Genomic DNA, 15468 nt, shown 5'->3' on the forward strand with positions numbered 1-15468 from the left:
GATAGGAAGTCTGGAATGAATAGCTAAATGTTATTTTTAGACTATCTGTGAATTTTATTTGTTCTCTTTACCACAAGTGATGAAAAATTAGCTGTCAGAAATTTCAAAATTAGACTGCAAAACATGATAGAAAAACAGGAATTAGTGGTGTCATCATGTCTTGAACAGTTTTTTTCTCTTCAAGTAATATGATGAGAATAATGCTGCAATTCTTCACAATATTATATACATTTTGAAGGAAAAAAAACATGTGTTATGGAGATCAATGATATTTATTGGACATAAGCAAACATTGTGTTCCTAGGTTGCTAGCTATATTCACTGTAAGAAAATCCTATAGCTGATTTTCAGGATTTCACAGGAATTTACTTTTATCTTTATAGCTCAAAATGTACAAATAACTTGTTTATAAATAAGTTGCAGGATTACAACCTAACACCTAGAATATTGTGTTTTATTTTATTTTAATAACCAGAGTTACAAACTCTTTCCAACTGGGAAGTGGTGATAAATGGTGCGGTGCTTACTCTTCAACAACTCTATAGAACTGGCATCCTGATATTTATTTGCATGGGCTTCACATCACAAAATGTGCACACCCTTCTTTCTAAATGGCTTCAAACTTTCCAGAAACAAAACTGTGAGCTTCATTTTATTCCTCTTGCTACACAGTAGGTTTTGTCTTCTACATAGAATATATTAACACCTAAAAATAAACAACAAATAAAATAGTGCATACATTATAAGTTTCACAAAGTTACAGTGATTCTTATTTGCATGTTTATATTTGATTGAATATTGTAACTGCCATTTACAATGTAGCGTAAACAGGTAAAATTTAAAACTACCATCGTAACTTTGGTGTGACTGTCACTTTATAGAGTGGACTTACATATCTGTGTAAATTGGGAATTTAACCTTTTTTTTTTTTTCTTAATTGCAAGATTTGTATTGTTTCAAGGGTGACTACATTCCTTAGGCTGTGACATCATCTCTGGAAAACATGCATGCTGCCCAACTGAAGAGTCACTAATCAGATCTAGGGGATGTATGCTCAATTTTTCAAGTCTTCACTCCCATCCCAACTATTTTTCAGGCCCTTCCTTTGAAGCTTCCAAAAACAAAATCATAGCGATTCAAATTTGAAATCAAAAGAAAGTTATTAATGATGTAGAGTTGGATTTAATTTTTATTCAGTGTGCATTGCTGGTAGTAGAATTGAATCAGTTTTTGAGGTTCAAGTCTCTCAAAAGGGTCTGCTTTGTAGTTCTAGAGCACTTTTTCCAACTGGGCTTCTGGTATGATGAGCTTGTTTTGTGCACCCCAATGTGCAATCTACACCTGAGAAAAGGGGAGTTTTCGATGTTGCAGTGTATTAAACAGGTACTTTCCATTCACTCAGTTAATAATCAGAAAACAGAAAGAAAAGAAAGAGAGCCTCCTACTTGTTTTCTTACTCTAAACAAGGAGATGGAAACTATTAAATAAGGAGGGAAACTCCCGCATATTTCACCTTGACCTGGCTGGACTGGTCTGATGTCTGGAAGAGGTGGGTGTTCTATTAAAGAAAACGGATAAGTTACTAGTGGAAAGGTGAGAGGTCAGACTTCAAGATGGGGAAACAACTTGAGCTCCGAAAGGAAAAGGGAACCTTCATTACCCAGTCTCAAACTGGGAACAGTGTCTCCTTTCCAATTCCGGGGGCTGGGTTCCCTTTCTCTCCCTGGACTTAAATGGGTAGTGACAGGACTCAGATACTCTGCTTCCCCTATTGCTCCAGCCCAACACCGTTTTGCTCCAGCACCTAAATTTCTGAGCTGAAAGCAGTCAATCCCCTCCCACCTTGTCTCCTTAGCTTCTCTCTTGCTCCTTTGCTGCCTTGTGTAACTTCTTTGTTCCGTTTACTGGGAAGGTGGCGATTAAGGTCAAAAGACCCACTGTAACCAGCAAAAGCCCGGAGCCACAAACAGACCCTGGGGAAAAGCAAGGCTGTCCAACTCAGGGGCGAGGCTCTGCGTACAAGAGTAGCGAGAAATCTCGGCAAGTAGCTCCGGGAACAGCCCCTGCGGAATCCTCCAACTCTGGAAAGGCTGGGGAGACCCGGGACTGCATCGGGATGGGACAGAGGGCGAGCTCCTAACTCTGCAAGCAAAGTGGGCAGCGCACACTCGCAGAGCAGAGCACTGGAGGCGGGGAGAGGCCCCTACACTCCACTTTGTATGCAGCAGCTGCTGGGCAGTGAGTATCTCCGAACAAAGAGCGCGCAGTGCAGGAGTGAGAGTTCGCGGTTTGCTCACAGCTGCCACTCGTGCTGAGCAAGTCTCCCACCACACCCCCTGGACGAGCTTTGGGGGTGCAGGATTCCAGGGAAGAGGGAAAGGGAAAGCGGTGTGCTATTCCTGTTGCGCGGCTACGCACCAGGAATTCTTGTGAACGGTGGGAATGGCAACTATCCGATCCAAGGGGGAGAAAAAGAGCTGGAGTGAGCAAAACAAAGAGCGAGTGTGGGCCGCGGTGACTTCATGCCTCACCAATGTCCCGCCCACGCTACTCCGAGCTGTTGCTGCTGCCGCTGCCCGGGCGCCGCCGCCCCTACGGGCAACCCGGCAAAGCGCACTATAGCGTGGGGCGGTTTCCTAGCAACTCCCGGCCGGAGCGCCCAGCTAACAGCAGGTTGGGACCCCCTCGGGGGTGGGGTGGGGGACCAGGAAAGGACCACCCCAATCCTCTTCAACCCCAACCTCCTCCACTGCATCCTCGCTGCGCACACCCCAGAGCACGGCAGCTGCCAGGGGTCTGGGCAGCGAGACGCCTGAGCCAAACTCTGGAGCCAAAAGGACAAGGGCACGAAGCCCCCGCCCCGCGAGGCTGGGCTCTCGCACCCCCGCGGAACCTCCCCTCCAGCGCTAGCGCCGTGAGCTCCAGTCCTGGCTAGGCTGGAAGCAGAAATGCCTTGCTCTGTGTTTGGGGGAGTCTACAGGCACTTCTAGAGCGCTCCCGAGGCCGCCTCCCCAGCCTCTGGCACCCAGAGCCTCAACCTTCACCAGTCAGAACGCTTTTGCCTGGACCTTGCCCGCTGCTCCGCTGGCGAGGCTGCAAAGCTGCTACAAAGTGGAGTTGGCCTCCCTGCCCACCTGTGGAAGAAGCTCGCGCAGATTGATGCGCCATCGACATTTTTCCCCTTCGACCTTCTGGCGTCCCCTCCCACAAATGCAGCATCACCCAGTGAATATACATTAGGGTGATTCCCCCCAGCCTCGGGCTTTGTTTGGGTTTGATTGTGTTTGGCTCTTGGCTAAGCTGATTTATGCAGCAGAGCCCCATCGGCTGGAGAGAAACAAAAGCTCTTTTCTTTGTCCCGGAGCGGGCTTTGGAGCCCTCGATCGCGTCGCCGCCGCTGGCCATCGGCCGTCGGAGGAGGTGCTTTTCGTGGAGACTCCAGGGCTGGCCGAGTGGATCTGGGAGGGCCGCGGGAGCCCTGAGATGCAGAGCAGTGCTCGGGCCCACGTACCTGCACAGTTTGCTCGGAGCCGCGAGATCCGTCTGCCCGGCCTGAGGGAAACGTCCTAGAGATTCCCAGTCTTTTGGCCCCGAGGTGCGCCCAGGAGGCAAGAGCGCGCTACAGGGAAGGAGCCTGGCGGCAGGCGCGGGTAGGGCTGCTTTGCATTATGTGCGGCTCGGCCCTGGCTTTTTTTACCGCTGCATTTGTCTGCCTGCAAAACTGCCGACGAGGTGCTGCCTCATTTCTTCGGGCGGCCTGGGTATTTTCACTTGTTCTTGGACTGGGACAAAGCGGTAAGTTGTTTTGTTCTGTTTTCTTCTCTTTGCACCGAGTCTTGGGCTGGCACCAAGAGTTTCCTGGCCTGAGCATCCTGGCCAGGTAAGTCGGGGATGTCAGTCTATGTCTGTCCTGGGAACACAAGAAAGGTGTGTGTGTGTGTGTGTGTGTGTGTGTGTGTGTGTGTGTGTGTGTCAGCGTCCTCTACCGCAGGCGGCCTCAGAGAAACCAGGTGTCAAGCATTTCCGCCCGGAGTGACAGCAATAGCTAACTATACTGTGTATTGCTCCAGGGTGCTGAGAAAGCAGCGCCTGAATGGAAGTTCCGAAGGGAGGGTGTGGAGAGGGTTGCATTTAGGAATTGGAGTACATCCTCGAGGACATGATAGGTATATAATGTGCTCCACATCTTTCTAGTATTTGGGTCCACCAACCTTTCACTTCCATTTGAGACAAAGCTGTGGATAAACTGGTTGTTATAGGAGATAGTCTTCCTTTTTTTTTTTTTTTTTAGTCCGTGAAAGGAGACAGCAGCAACACACAAGTTTCTTGTATCATAAGGTTCATTCTGAGTAAATTGAATACTCTTGAGGAATATTCGTGCTTTAAGCCACCATCCTTTCAGCTTTTTCTTCAACAACAACAAAAATACTTTTGAAGCTAATTGATCCTTCACTGAGCTCACTCTCTGACTGAGAAGCAGTGAGAACCCTGGACCAAGGATTGACTTTTAGTCCAGGCAAGCCACCCTTCAGGCAGCATGGTGAGCTCCAATCCTGGTTAGGCTGGAAATAGAAACACCTTGCTCTATGTTTTAGGATGTTAAAATCAAGAGTTACCTTAAATTGGAAAGGTTAGTCCTTCATAAACCTTTTTATTTTTTTGTAGTCATGTGTAAAATAGGGACAAGAATACCTGCCCTCCATAAAGGAAAATCCAAGTCAAATATCATATGAGAAGGGGTTGGGGGGCTTTTGATTTATGTAATAAAAATCCAATATAAGATTGAAGCATTGTATTGTTAATAAACCATAAAACAAGTAATGATAATAGTCCACTTAGGATGAATTCTTATTGGATTCTCATACTGGTCAACATTTGTTTTCACAAATGTAATGACTATTTCCATACTTTAAAGTTTTCTTTTCACTTTTCTCTGTTTTGTCACCAAGTCCTTAAGTTCTATAAGAACCTTACTCTAACTTCTTTAGCTCAAGGAGTATTTAATTAATAATTGTCTAATTGTTTTGTAGACTAAAATTTATTTCTGTGCCTTGAAATGACATGCAAAGTTTCTGCCTGAAGCTAATTAAAATAATAATCATAACCTTATAAATAAGAGTTTATAGTGGAAATATTCAGATAACTTCATTTAATTGTTACATGTATAGTTGTCTAACATTTCTTCCAGGAAGATTTACCCAGTTATCTGAAATGGGGTCAATTAGAGTAAATTTTTATCTTGTGGTTACTTTTTTGGCTTACATATTGATTTCAAATTAAATGAAACTTAACCCAAAGGAAAAGGTAACACTTATTATCAGTTATCTTTGGAACAGGTATTTGTTGCAGCAGATTTTCCACTGTGTATAATTCCAACCTGTATCAATAAGTAACAGAGTTTTTTTCTACTTTTAGTAAACATACACATATCTACACTAGTAAAATAACCAACAGAGTATATTTTATTCCTAATAAATAGTCAAAGGAAAAAATCCTACTCGCCTCTAGAATTTTCTAATAATAGTAATCTTTAAAAATTTGATGTGCTTGTGAAGATTAGTCAAGTTCTTTTATAATAGCATTGCATTTCCATCCAGTGACCAAAACTGATTTAAAGCCAATATTATGAATGGGTCCCCCTTGCACCTGCTGACTTGAAAAGGGAATGCTTACCTGAAATCAGAATAAGGTATCCTTTCCCCTGTCTCTGTCAATATACAAAGGTTTCTGATGTATACTGATTTGAATGGCAGTTGAAAACATGCAAAAAAATTTAAATTATAGCCAATACAACACAGAAAATTAGAGATCAGCGTAAACTGTTGTACTTTTGTGATATAGCTACAAGTCTCAAATTATATGTCTTTACAGTGCAAATTAGATGCTTAAAGCAGGATAGAAATTTAGGTATCAGTTACAAAGGAAATCTTATTCCCATGCTCAGTAGTTTACACCAAGAAAATGTTGAGGGCAATAAAATCATACTAAAGAGACCATAAACTGCACAAGAACAACATAACTTTGTATGTGATTTTTGAAGTAGAATTTCTAGGTCTCAAATACATAGTTGATTTTTAATGCTGAATGTATAGTGAGTGGAGGGTTTATAAGTAAAACTTAAAGGCTTCTGATGCAGAAAATTATTGCATTTAAAAAAAACTTTCCCTGGTGGAAATTATCAGCAATATAGTATTAATAACAATGATACCATGAAGTGGTTAATGAGTAACTGGAAAATATAAAAAATACCTATTGATTAATATTTGAAGAGTTATTGTAATAATGCTGTTACTTCCACATTTGCTTTTTTTAAAAGATTTTAAAATAAGCAAATGTGGAAGTAACAGCATTATTAAAAGCTTATGTAGCAATAACAGTGACAGATTTCAAAAATCACATTTTTAAAAAAATGTGATACTTATTATTACAATGAAATTTCATCTCCTATATTGTCAACTATCAAGTGTTTAGCCTTTTAAATCACTATCAACTGGATTAGCATTAATCTTCCTCAAAACACATCTCACAGCATGAAGTCTTCTCGGAATTCTTCATGCTTTTATACAGTGACCTGATATTTAAGAGAACCAAGGCTTTATTTAAAAGGTGAAATCTGGTCTTGTGAGTTACTTGCATATAAATTATACAAATTAATTATATCTTATGGCAACTGAAAAAATTTGAGATCTATTAAAAGTCATTTACTCTTGCCCTGTGTATGAAAATAGACATCTCATATTATTTGAAAATGCCAAAAAATGTTATGTAACCAAAATATCTTCTTAACCTACTACCAGATCATCTCAAATTTTACCACTTCATAAATTCCTTTGTGTTAACATAGTATTGACCCTCTGTTTCTTTTAGTTTTTAACACTGTGTTATGGACATTTTCAAACACAGACTGATGCAGAGAGAATGGTATAAGGAACCACCTATCAACCAGCTTCACTATTAACTTAAAAGTAACTCACATCTCCTCCCAGTTCATCCCCTTACCCTAACTAAATTATTTTGAAACAAACTTCTCATGATGTTTTATCCAAAAATATTCCGGCAAATTTAAACACTACTGGAGGAGAAACACATTGTCATTTATCTCAAAGCTTGTATTTTTTTTCAATGAAATTTAGGACCATAAGAATGTTCACAAGCTTAAAAGGAAGAGCCATGGAAGAGAGTGGAACAAGAAAAGACAGAAACACAGTTTCAACCATTTACTTTTCTGTTAAAGTTCTGTTTGGAATCTATTTAAAAATATTTGTCTTTAAATAGTATGCATAGGAAACATCTTTTTGGTATGCAAGCATATGAAGAAGAAGAAAACATAACATGAATAAATCTACTTCCAAGACAAATGTAAATTGCTCTACCCCAATGGACTCACTGCAGGTACACCTTGCTAAAGTTTCAGTTTTAAGGATGCTCCTCCCATCTCATTGGCATTGTCCTCTATTTCTCATTCTCCTGTTGCTGTAAGTCCATACTTACTTTCTCCAGCCCTTCTCTTCACCTCTCTGCGGCAGCCAGGCTTTCTTGATTACCTCTGCAGTCCCACTCTGTTTAGATCACGTCACTTCCCCACCAAATCTGATGGCCAATTCATAGTCTTCATCTTGTTTGACCTCTTGTCTGTCAGGGACTTGGCACAATGGACCTTACCCTTCTTGGAAACACTTTTTGCTTCCTGGACCTGTAATCTCTTGGTTTTGGTTCCTTTTCATCTCTGATGTTGTTTCTTCTTCATCTTCCAAACTCCAAAAGTAAGCATGTCGAGAACTCAGTCTTTGAAATTGCTCTTCTCTTTCTGTACTGAGTCTTGGGTTTAAATATCATTTCTGTGCTGACACCTCCCAGAACCTCCCTCCAGTCCTGACTATTCATTGATCTCAGAGAGTTCAGTCGACTGACTATTCAACATCTCCATTGTGGTTCCAAAGACAAAATGCACACTAACATACTCAAAGTCAAACACTCAATTTTATTCGTCAATCTTGCTCTTTTCACACTTCTTATCAACTCAGTTAATGGCAAATCTGTCTCCCAGTAGTTCAAGCTAATATTCTAGTGGTATCCCAATTCTTCTCTCTCTCTCACAGTCCTTTTATGACCTCTTTTGCCAGCACTCTGGCCCATACCAGAGTGGGCCATCTTTTGCTTAAACTCTTGAAAGCCATCTTTCCTGCTCCACAGTGCACCAGACCTACTTTTAAAAGATGCACCATGGGTCTTGTCATCCCCCCCACATAGAACTCTCTGTGGCTTTTCATCTCTCAGATTGAAGGCCAAGCCTTTCCACGACATTCAGAATCTCACATGAACTAATTCCTGATGACTGTCCGGCCTCATTTCCTTTCCCTGTCCTCTCTTTGTTCCAGCAGCACTGGTCCTTTCTGTGCCCTAAATGCACCAAGCATGATCTGCCTCTAATCTTGAATGTCCTCGTCCCTATCCCTGGAATACTCTTCTCTGAAATACATTGCTGATCCTTCTCCCTCATTTTGTCCCAGTCCATTCAGATATCACTGTATCAAAAAGGGCTATCCATTCCTCCCTGTCAATCCTACTCTGCCTCTTTCTTTTCCTTTCCTGGCCCTTTGCACCGCCGGGTACTATGTATTGCTTTGCTTACTGTCCTTCTCTGCTCCTCCTAATCCTGAAACTAGAATACATTTTATGAGGAAAGGTGCTTTGTTGTTTTCCTTTGATAAATGCCAATCATGTAAATGTACCCAATGCACATTTATTGAGGAATGAAACAACAAATAAGTAAATTTTGTCTCAATTGAATCTCGTATTGATTCCCTATTCATTCCAAGACAGGGTTTCATTGACTTTCTCTCAGTCTCTTCTTTTTGTAATACACAGATAAACTTAAGAATCAGGTTATGTTATATTTTAATAGAAAAATAGCAGAATCTTCTTCAAAAATTAATTAAGGTATTTCTACATTTAGCAAAAACATAAGGGGAAAAGAGGACCTTAATGTCAATTTTGCTGTGATATTTTGTGGAATCAATTCCTATAACCTCTGTTTTTTCAAGAATTATAAAAAGTATATGATATTTTCAGGTGGTAAAATTGTTAATAGAACCCTAAAAACACTAACTGGGTAAAAAAAAGTTTTCAGAATAATTCTATCAACTGATAACTCTTAAAAAATGAATGTTAAAGTTTTAAAGATGTTATAATATTTACTCATGAATATATTTTCCTACCAAGCTAATCATACCTTGATAATAGACTGAAAACAAGGTATTATAATATATCAAGAGAAGTGGAGGGATATCTCAGAAAAGAAAGAGATTTTTTTTCTTAATAAGACCTAATTTATATAGGCAATTAAAAAGACAAATTTGATAATTAGTTTTCATTCCAAATAGGTTTTTTATGAGATCTGAGAAATATTGTGATACCATACACTATATGCCTTTCCAAATTTCCTGTACTTCTTTTTAAATGAAACTTTCTGGTAGAAAATATAGCATTTGAGATCATCTGATCTTTATTCTTTAACAGTTTAGAGTCTTTTCTGCTTCCACTGGGTTAAATTTGAAATATCCAGGTATAAATAGTTTGATGTTAAATTCTTCACTTTGCTCTTGAACCTCCCCCAAGGCCGTTTTTTTCTGGAACACTAGAGGCTACTGTTTTGATCTAAGTTTCTTTAAACTTTAAAGAGGTGACCCAGCATACTGTTTGCCTTTGATGCAGTCTTTCTCTTGTTTGTACTTATTAAGCCAAGTTTTTGCCCATAGTCTCCTCCTTGAAAGTGCCTGTTATACAGCATTTACACACATTGCAATGATGTCCTTTTTGCTGGTTTGACCCATAAGTAATTAACTTATTCTAAAACTGTGTCAGTTATGACATGCTCAAATCTGGCCTTAACAAACTGACACAAGATAATAGTCTTTTTTTCTTTGTTTGTTTATCCAATAAACTAACAACTTTATCATCGATTTTGTGTGTGCTTTCTCAATCCTTATTGTCTTCAAAGCTCTAGTCCCTGTTGCAGCTCCGGTCTACTCATTTAAAGGGTTCTGTTAGCAAAGGACTGTGAGGCCCTTGGTATCATCCAATTACACATGAAATACTGGCTATAAACCATATATTGATTAAAACATATTGAAAATAAACCATAGAAAAAATTATACTAATTCATATTGGATTGTATTAAACTGAACAATTAAATACTAAATTCCTTATGTAGATGACCTAATTGCTAATCTTTAAAAATGTAACTTTTCCAATTGTATCCTAAAAATATCATGTAGGTATGACTTCTACATACAGTGAAAAGAAAGTGAAATGCTCATACAATTTAACAAACATTTGGACAGCTCTCATCCTATACCATACATTGATGTAAATGATTTAACATCTCAGTTTAATCTTTATAATAACACTGTGAAAGCCAAATTATAATCCCGGTTTTAGAAATGAGGACACTGAAGTAAAGAAGAGATAAGTGACTTGTTCAGTGTCATCTAGCTAGTGAACAGAACAGATGAGATTTGTTCTCACTTGTATGGACTCACAATTTCTTCAAAAAATTCCTGGATATTATACATTTGGCATGACTGTCAGATGGTAGAGGACCTCACTACACATGCTTTACCTGGTGATTCCGTGGACCCACCCCATAGCATGGGAAATTATGGAAACCTTGCAACCCACAGAGTCACCTCACAGGGGATTTGGATTTGTGAATCATGGGCCTGGTGAAAATATACCTCCTGTGGAAGCCCCCAGAAACTCTCAACTCACCTTAAGATACTCGGTATGGGAGTTTTCATATGTGAGTGAGAAAGGGAGAAAAAAAAAACGTGGTTTTTGTGGGGAGAGATCTGGAGTAAAATTTGGCTTTCCCTGTAACACTTGGATTTCCAATGTGTCATAAATGTGCATGACTTGAGGTTATGGGAGAGAAAGGAAAGAAGAAAAGAACTGACCAACTAAGTAACTGGTTGCCAGTTCAATTAAAACCCTTTGGGGACACATTCATGATATGATCAGATCAACACAGAGCTGCCTGGAGCCATTGTATTATATGTTGAAGTTCTATGTTTTTAATATATTCTAATCATTTCCCCCACACATCTTTAATAAATTAGGCATTCTTTTGGCTGCCCAGCTTTTGTAGTCTAGTCACCTCTAGCAGGAGAGGTACCTAGATCTTGGGATTTCCAGGATGTCCTGGACCCCATGCATGTGCTACTCCACTTCAGGAAGCAGTGGATGCTAAAACATCAACAGCTTTGTTGTGAGCCCTGGGAATATAGCAGAGAGCACAGCAAAGTCCCGCTCTCCTGAGGCATGTATTGTACTTGAGAAGGACTAATACATGTATGTGTGTGTGCGCACGTGCATATATGTGAGGAATGTGTGAGGGATGTGTGTGTTTATGTGTGAGAGAGAGAAGTAAAAAAAGAAAAACGAAGCAAGGTAATTGAATAGACTTGAGAAGGGCAGACTGCTATTATATTTAAAATGGGCAGAATAGACCAATAAGGTGACATTAAACTTCTTTAATTTTTTTTTCTATAGACCATATAAGGCATTTCACAATCTCTCCTAGACTTTAACTTTTCCTAGAAGAAGAAAATGGATGATAAAAGCATATATTTTCAAGTTTGATAGATGGAGAAGAATATTTTTCCTCCTTTTGCTATTAAAGATAATGAAATTCTCACATAGGGCTAGGTAGAAAATTGTTATAACTCAGCAAGAGGGTGACACTAGATAAAATGATTCAAGGAAGACGGAGATTCTTCACATATCTTAACATGACTTTTTTTTCACAATGGTTTCCACTAAAGTAGAATTTCCCTTTAGTATATGAGCTTGCTAGGCAGGCTCCAACATCTCATACCTTGCATGCCTACTCCCTCTACTCAGAATCTGCCACGCTTCTCAACTGTCTTCAGGCTTCTCAGCATGGTATCCAGCCCCTTCCCAGAGCACCACCTGCTCAACTCTATGTGCCTTTCTTATGTCCCATCCCTACACCCACCTGTGACCTCCTTGAAGGGAAACACTGAGCCTGTTGTTTTCATGTGCCCAATCCCTGGCACAGAGCGAGTTCTCATAACTTATTTGGAATGAAATGACTTCACAAATGAGGTGAGGACAGCAGTGAGGAGTTTAAAATTGCACAGCTAAGCAAATAAACCCCTAATCAGCTCTAATCTTTACTAGAATTTGATCTTAAGAGAAATGAAGTTTTCTTTTGAAAGTGGGTCATAACATAAAAGACACTTGTTTCTGCTTTCCAAGTCCACCCCAGAAAGTAATCTCTTGACCTTCCAGGCCAATCTTTAGCAAAGATCAAAAGCTCAGACTTCATGTTTTTGAATCTTATTTTTTTAACTTTGTTTTTCTTTCAAAATTTCTGTAGCAGTTAGTCCTATTATAGGTAAATAAGTATGACAATACTTTTGATATTGTACCGTTGGTGTTGATTTTTAAAATGGATTTCTATTTATGTTATAGATTTGTAGAATTTTATAGATTTTAAAATTCTATAAATTTATAGAATTTGTAGTCATTCTTAACCAAAGACTAAAAAAATAGTAATAAAAGACAAACTGTTGCAACCCATTTAATCATTATTTATTCAGGCTTTTTAAATTGATTTTTTAAAAAAATAAATGACAGCAGGATGCATTACAATTCTTATTACACATATAAAGCACAATTTTTCATATCTCTGGTTATATATAAAGTATGATGACACCAATTAGTGTCTTCATACATGTACTTTGGATAATGATGTCTATCACATTCCACCATCCTTGCTGATCCCCTGCCCCTCCAATTTCAATAAAAATCTCAATGGCATTCCTCATAGAAACAGAAAGAGGAATCATGAAATTCATCTGGTAAAATAAGAGACCCAGAATAGCTAAAGCAATCCTTAGTAAGAAGAGTGAAGCAGGTAGCATCACTATACCAGATCTTAAACTGTACTACAGAGCAATAATAACAAAAACAGCATGTTATTTGCACCAAAACAGACTGGTAGACCAATTATACAGAATAGAGGACACAGAGACTAACCCACAAAATTACAATTATCTTATATTAGACAAAGGTGCCAAAAACACTCATTGGAGAAAAGATAGCCTCTTCAACAAATGGTGCTGGGAAAACTGGAAATCCATATGCAACAAAATGAAATTAAATCCCTATCTCTCACCATGCACAAAACTCAACTAAAAGTGGATCAAGGACTTAGGAATTATTCAGGTTTCCTTAAAGCACCTTCAATTTTATGATAGGCATTATACTGAGCTCTGTAGTTAAAAGGATAAGACTTGTTAAAATTTGGGAAGGATTTCTATAGGCCAGGTACCCTCCTGAAAACATGATATGAAAATATAATATAGTCCTGAATGCCACAACCCTCCAAGTTATGAACTGTTACTACTATAAGTAGGCAAACTAATTACAGAGAAATTGAATAACATCTTCAAGATCTCTTAGCTGATAAGTAATGGAATCAGAATTCTGACCTAAGCTCTGGATTTGACTCATCATTCTGAATCTCCGTTATAGATGGCTTCCAAGGGTGAATCCAATTCCTACCCCCGCCTTGGAAGTCCTGCATCTGTCCTCCTCTTACTATTGTCCCAACCAGGGGCAAGGAGTCCATAGAGTACACCCATCTAGGGTCTGTCACCCACTTCTAGATCATCTCCACAATTCTGTGCCCAACAGCCCCAAGCTACTGTCAGGAGCTTCTTTCTTTTGGTAAATCACATCACCCATGTTTCCAAATCCTGGGCAAGGATGACCAAAGGTGGCTGATGCAAGAGAAGTAGATGGAGCTCAGACATGTGGGCTGGAGTGCCCAGGCTACCTGTGGTGCAGAATAAGTTCAAATGTGGAATAGGAGGGGGATGGATCCTAGACTGGAGAGGCAGTGCTCACTGCCAAATTCCCAGCCAGAGATCTAAAGGGATCTAAAGCCAGAGATCTAGCCTCCTAAATTATAAGTGCATAATCTTTCAAGGAAGAAAGATCAACTTATTGAATTTAATGATTTTTTGGCCTAGTTTATAAGTGTTAAATATTTGGTCTTGCTATACCCACTGCTGTTTGATCTCTCTTGTTCTTAACCCTGAAAAAGTTAGGCAGTTGAAATATTTCTGGGGGTGGGGCAGACAAGCAATGGAAGTACCAGGTCAATTGTATAAGAGCTACCTGTGTCAATGAGCTTTTAAATTTCCATAAATAATTCCCTGTTGGGATGTGTACAGATAAAAGAGTTCCACCCTCTTATGAAGAGTGTTATAATAGGAGCTAGTGTGTGCATATTCTTAATTTGGTTTTACATTTTATTTGTGCTATGAATTTAAAACTTGTCACGGGCAAGAACATTTTACTGACATGAATGAACTAAATTTGGTCAAATTATTCAGCTGACATGTTTAATATGTATAAATGAGTTAATGTGTTGAGAAACACCACCACACTGCCTTCATGTAGTGAAAGAACAATTTTTCAATATAAAATAAATCTTAATATGACCTTCTTTGTACTTTCACAGTCAGAAAATTGGTATAATTTACACACCAAAAAAACTGTAATGAAAATCTGAATTATTTCCACTGCAAGTTTATAATTTAATTAAAACAATCCCACCTTTCAACAAAAGTGCAGGGACCAGTACTTGCTAGACAATTATAATATTAAACAGATATATTCAGGTTATTTCCCTGGGTTAGGGGTACAGCTCAGTGGTAGATCACCAGCATGTGCTAGGCCCTGGGTTTGATCTCCATCAGCACACAGAAAATATTTTTTCCATAAATAAAAATAAAATTAAAATGTCTCTAACTGAAATTAACTTAGCAAATAAAATTAATATCATTAAGTTAAAATTACAATGTTGAATTATAGTGGTCTTCTGGAAGATCATCTTAAGATGATTTTAAAAGATGGTTTTGAATGCTGCTATTTGAAGTATTAAAAGTTCATCATGGGGGCTGGGGATGTGGCTCAAGCGGTAGCGCGCTCGCCTGGCATGCGTGCGGCCCCGGTTCGAGCCTCAGCACCACATACCAACAAAGATGTTGTGTCCGCCGAGAACTAAAAAATAAATATTAAAAAATTCTCTCTCTCTCTCTCTCTCTCTCTCTCTCTCTCTCTCTCTCTTTTAAAAAAAAATAAAAATAAAAGTTCATCATGTTCTGAAACATTAGATAAGGTCTTAAAAAGTGCCCTTTCATTCTGACCTTATCAGTGAGCCAACTATCATGACTATACTGACTACTGGTTTCAGACATACATTACCTCTCCTTTCAAGATTTTGTGTATGTGTGTGTGTTTTCACTGTCAAATACTGCTCTATTTGTCAAAGACAGATTCTTTGCAATTTCAGATATACATTGGTGCCATTTGATTATTCTAGAGTATTGCCTAAGTAAATAAATTGTCACAGTTCCTGGATAGTCTACAAGG

The 15468-nt window shown here is 39.1% G+C and overlaps 1 protein-coding gene across 1 annotated transcript in view; it reads left to right on the top strand.

Annotated features, from left to right (window-relative positions):
- Positions 1-3668: 3668 nt before the first annotated feature.
- The window catches only part of Itgb8 (integrin subunit beta 8), an 81960-nt gene continuing 70160 nt past the window's right edge, over positions 3669-15468 (top strand). Inside the window, exon 1 of the mRNA XM_026408818.2 lies at positions 3669-3795. Within this exon, the coding sequence (XP_026264603.1) occupies positions 3669-3795 (127 nt within the window). The remainder of the gene's footprint in view (positions 3796-15468) is intronic.

Source organism: Urocitellus parryii, chromosome 3 (assembly GCF_045843805.1).
Source record: "Urocitellus parryii isolate mUroPar1 chromosome 3, mUroPar1.hap1, whole genome shotgun sequence".
Classification (NCBI taxonomy): Eukaryota; Metazoa; Chordata; class Mammalia; order Rodentia; family Sciuridae; genus Urocitellus; species Urocitellus parryii.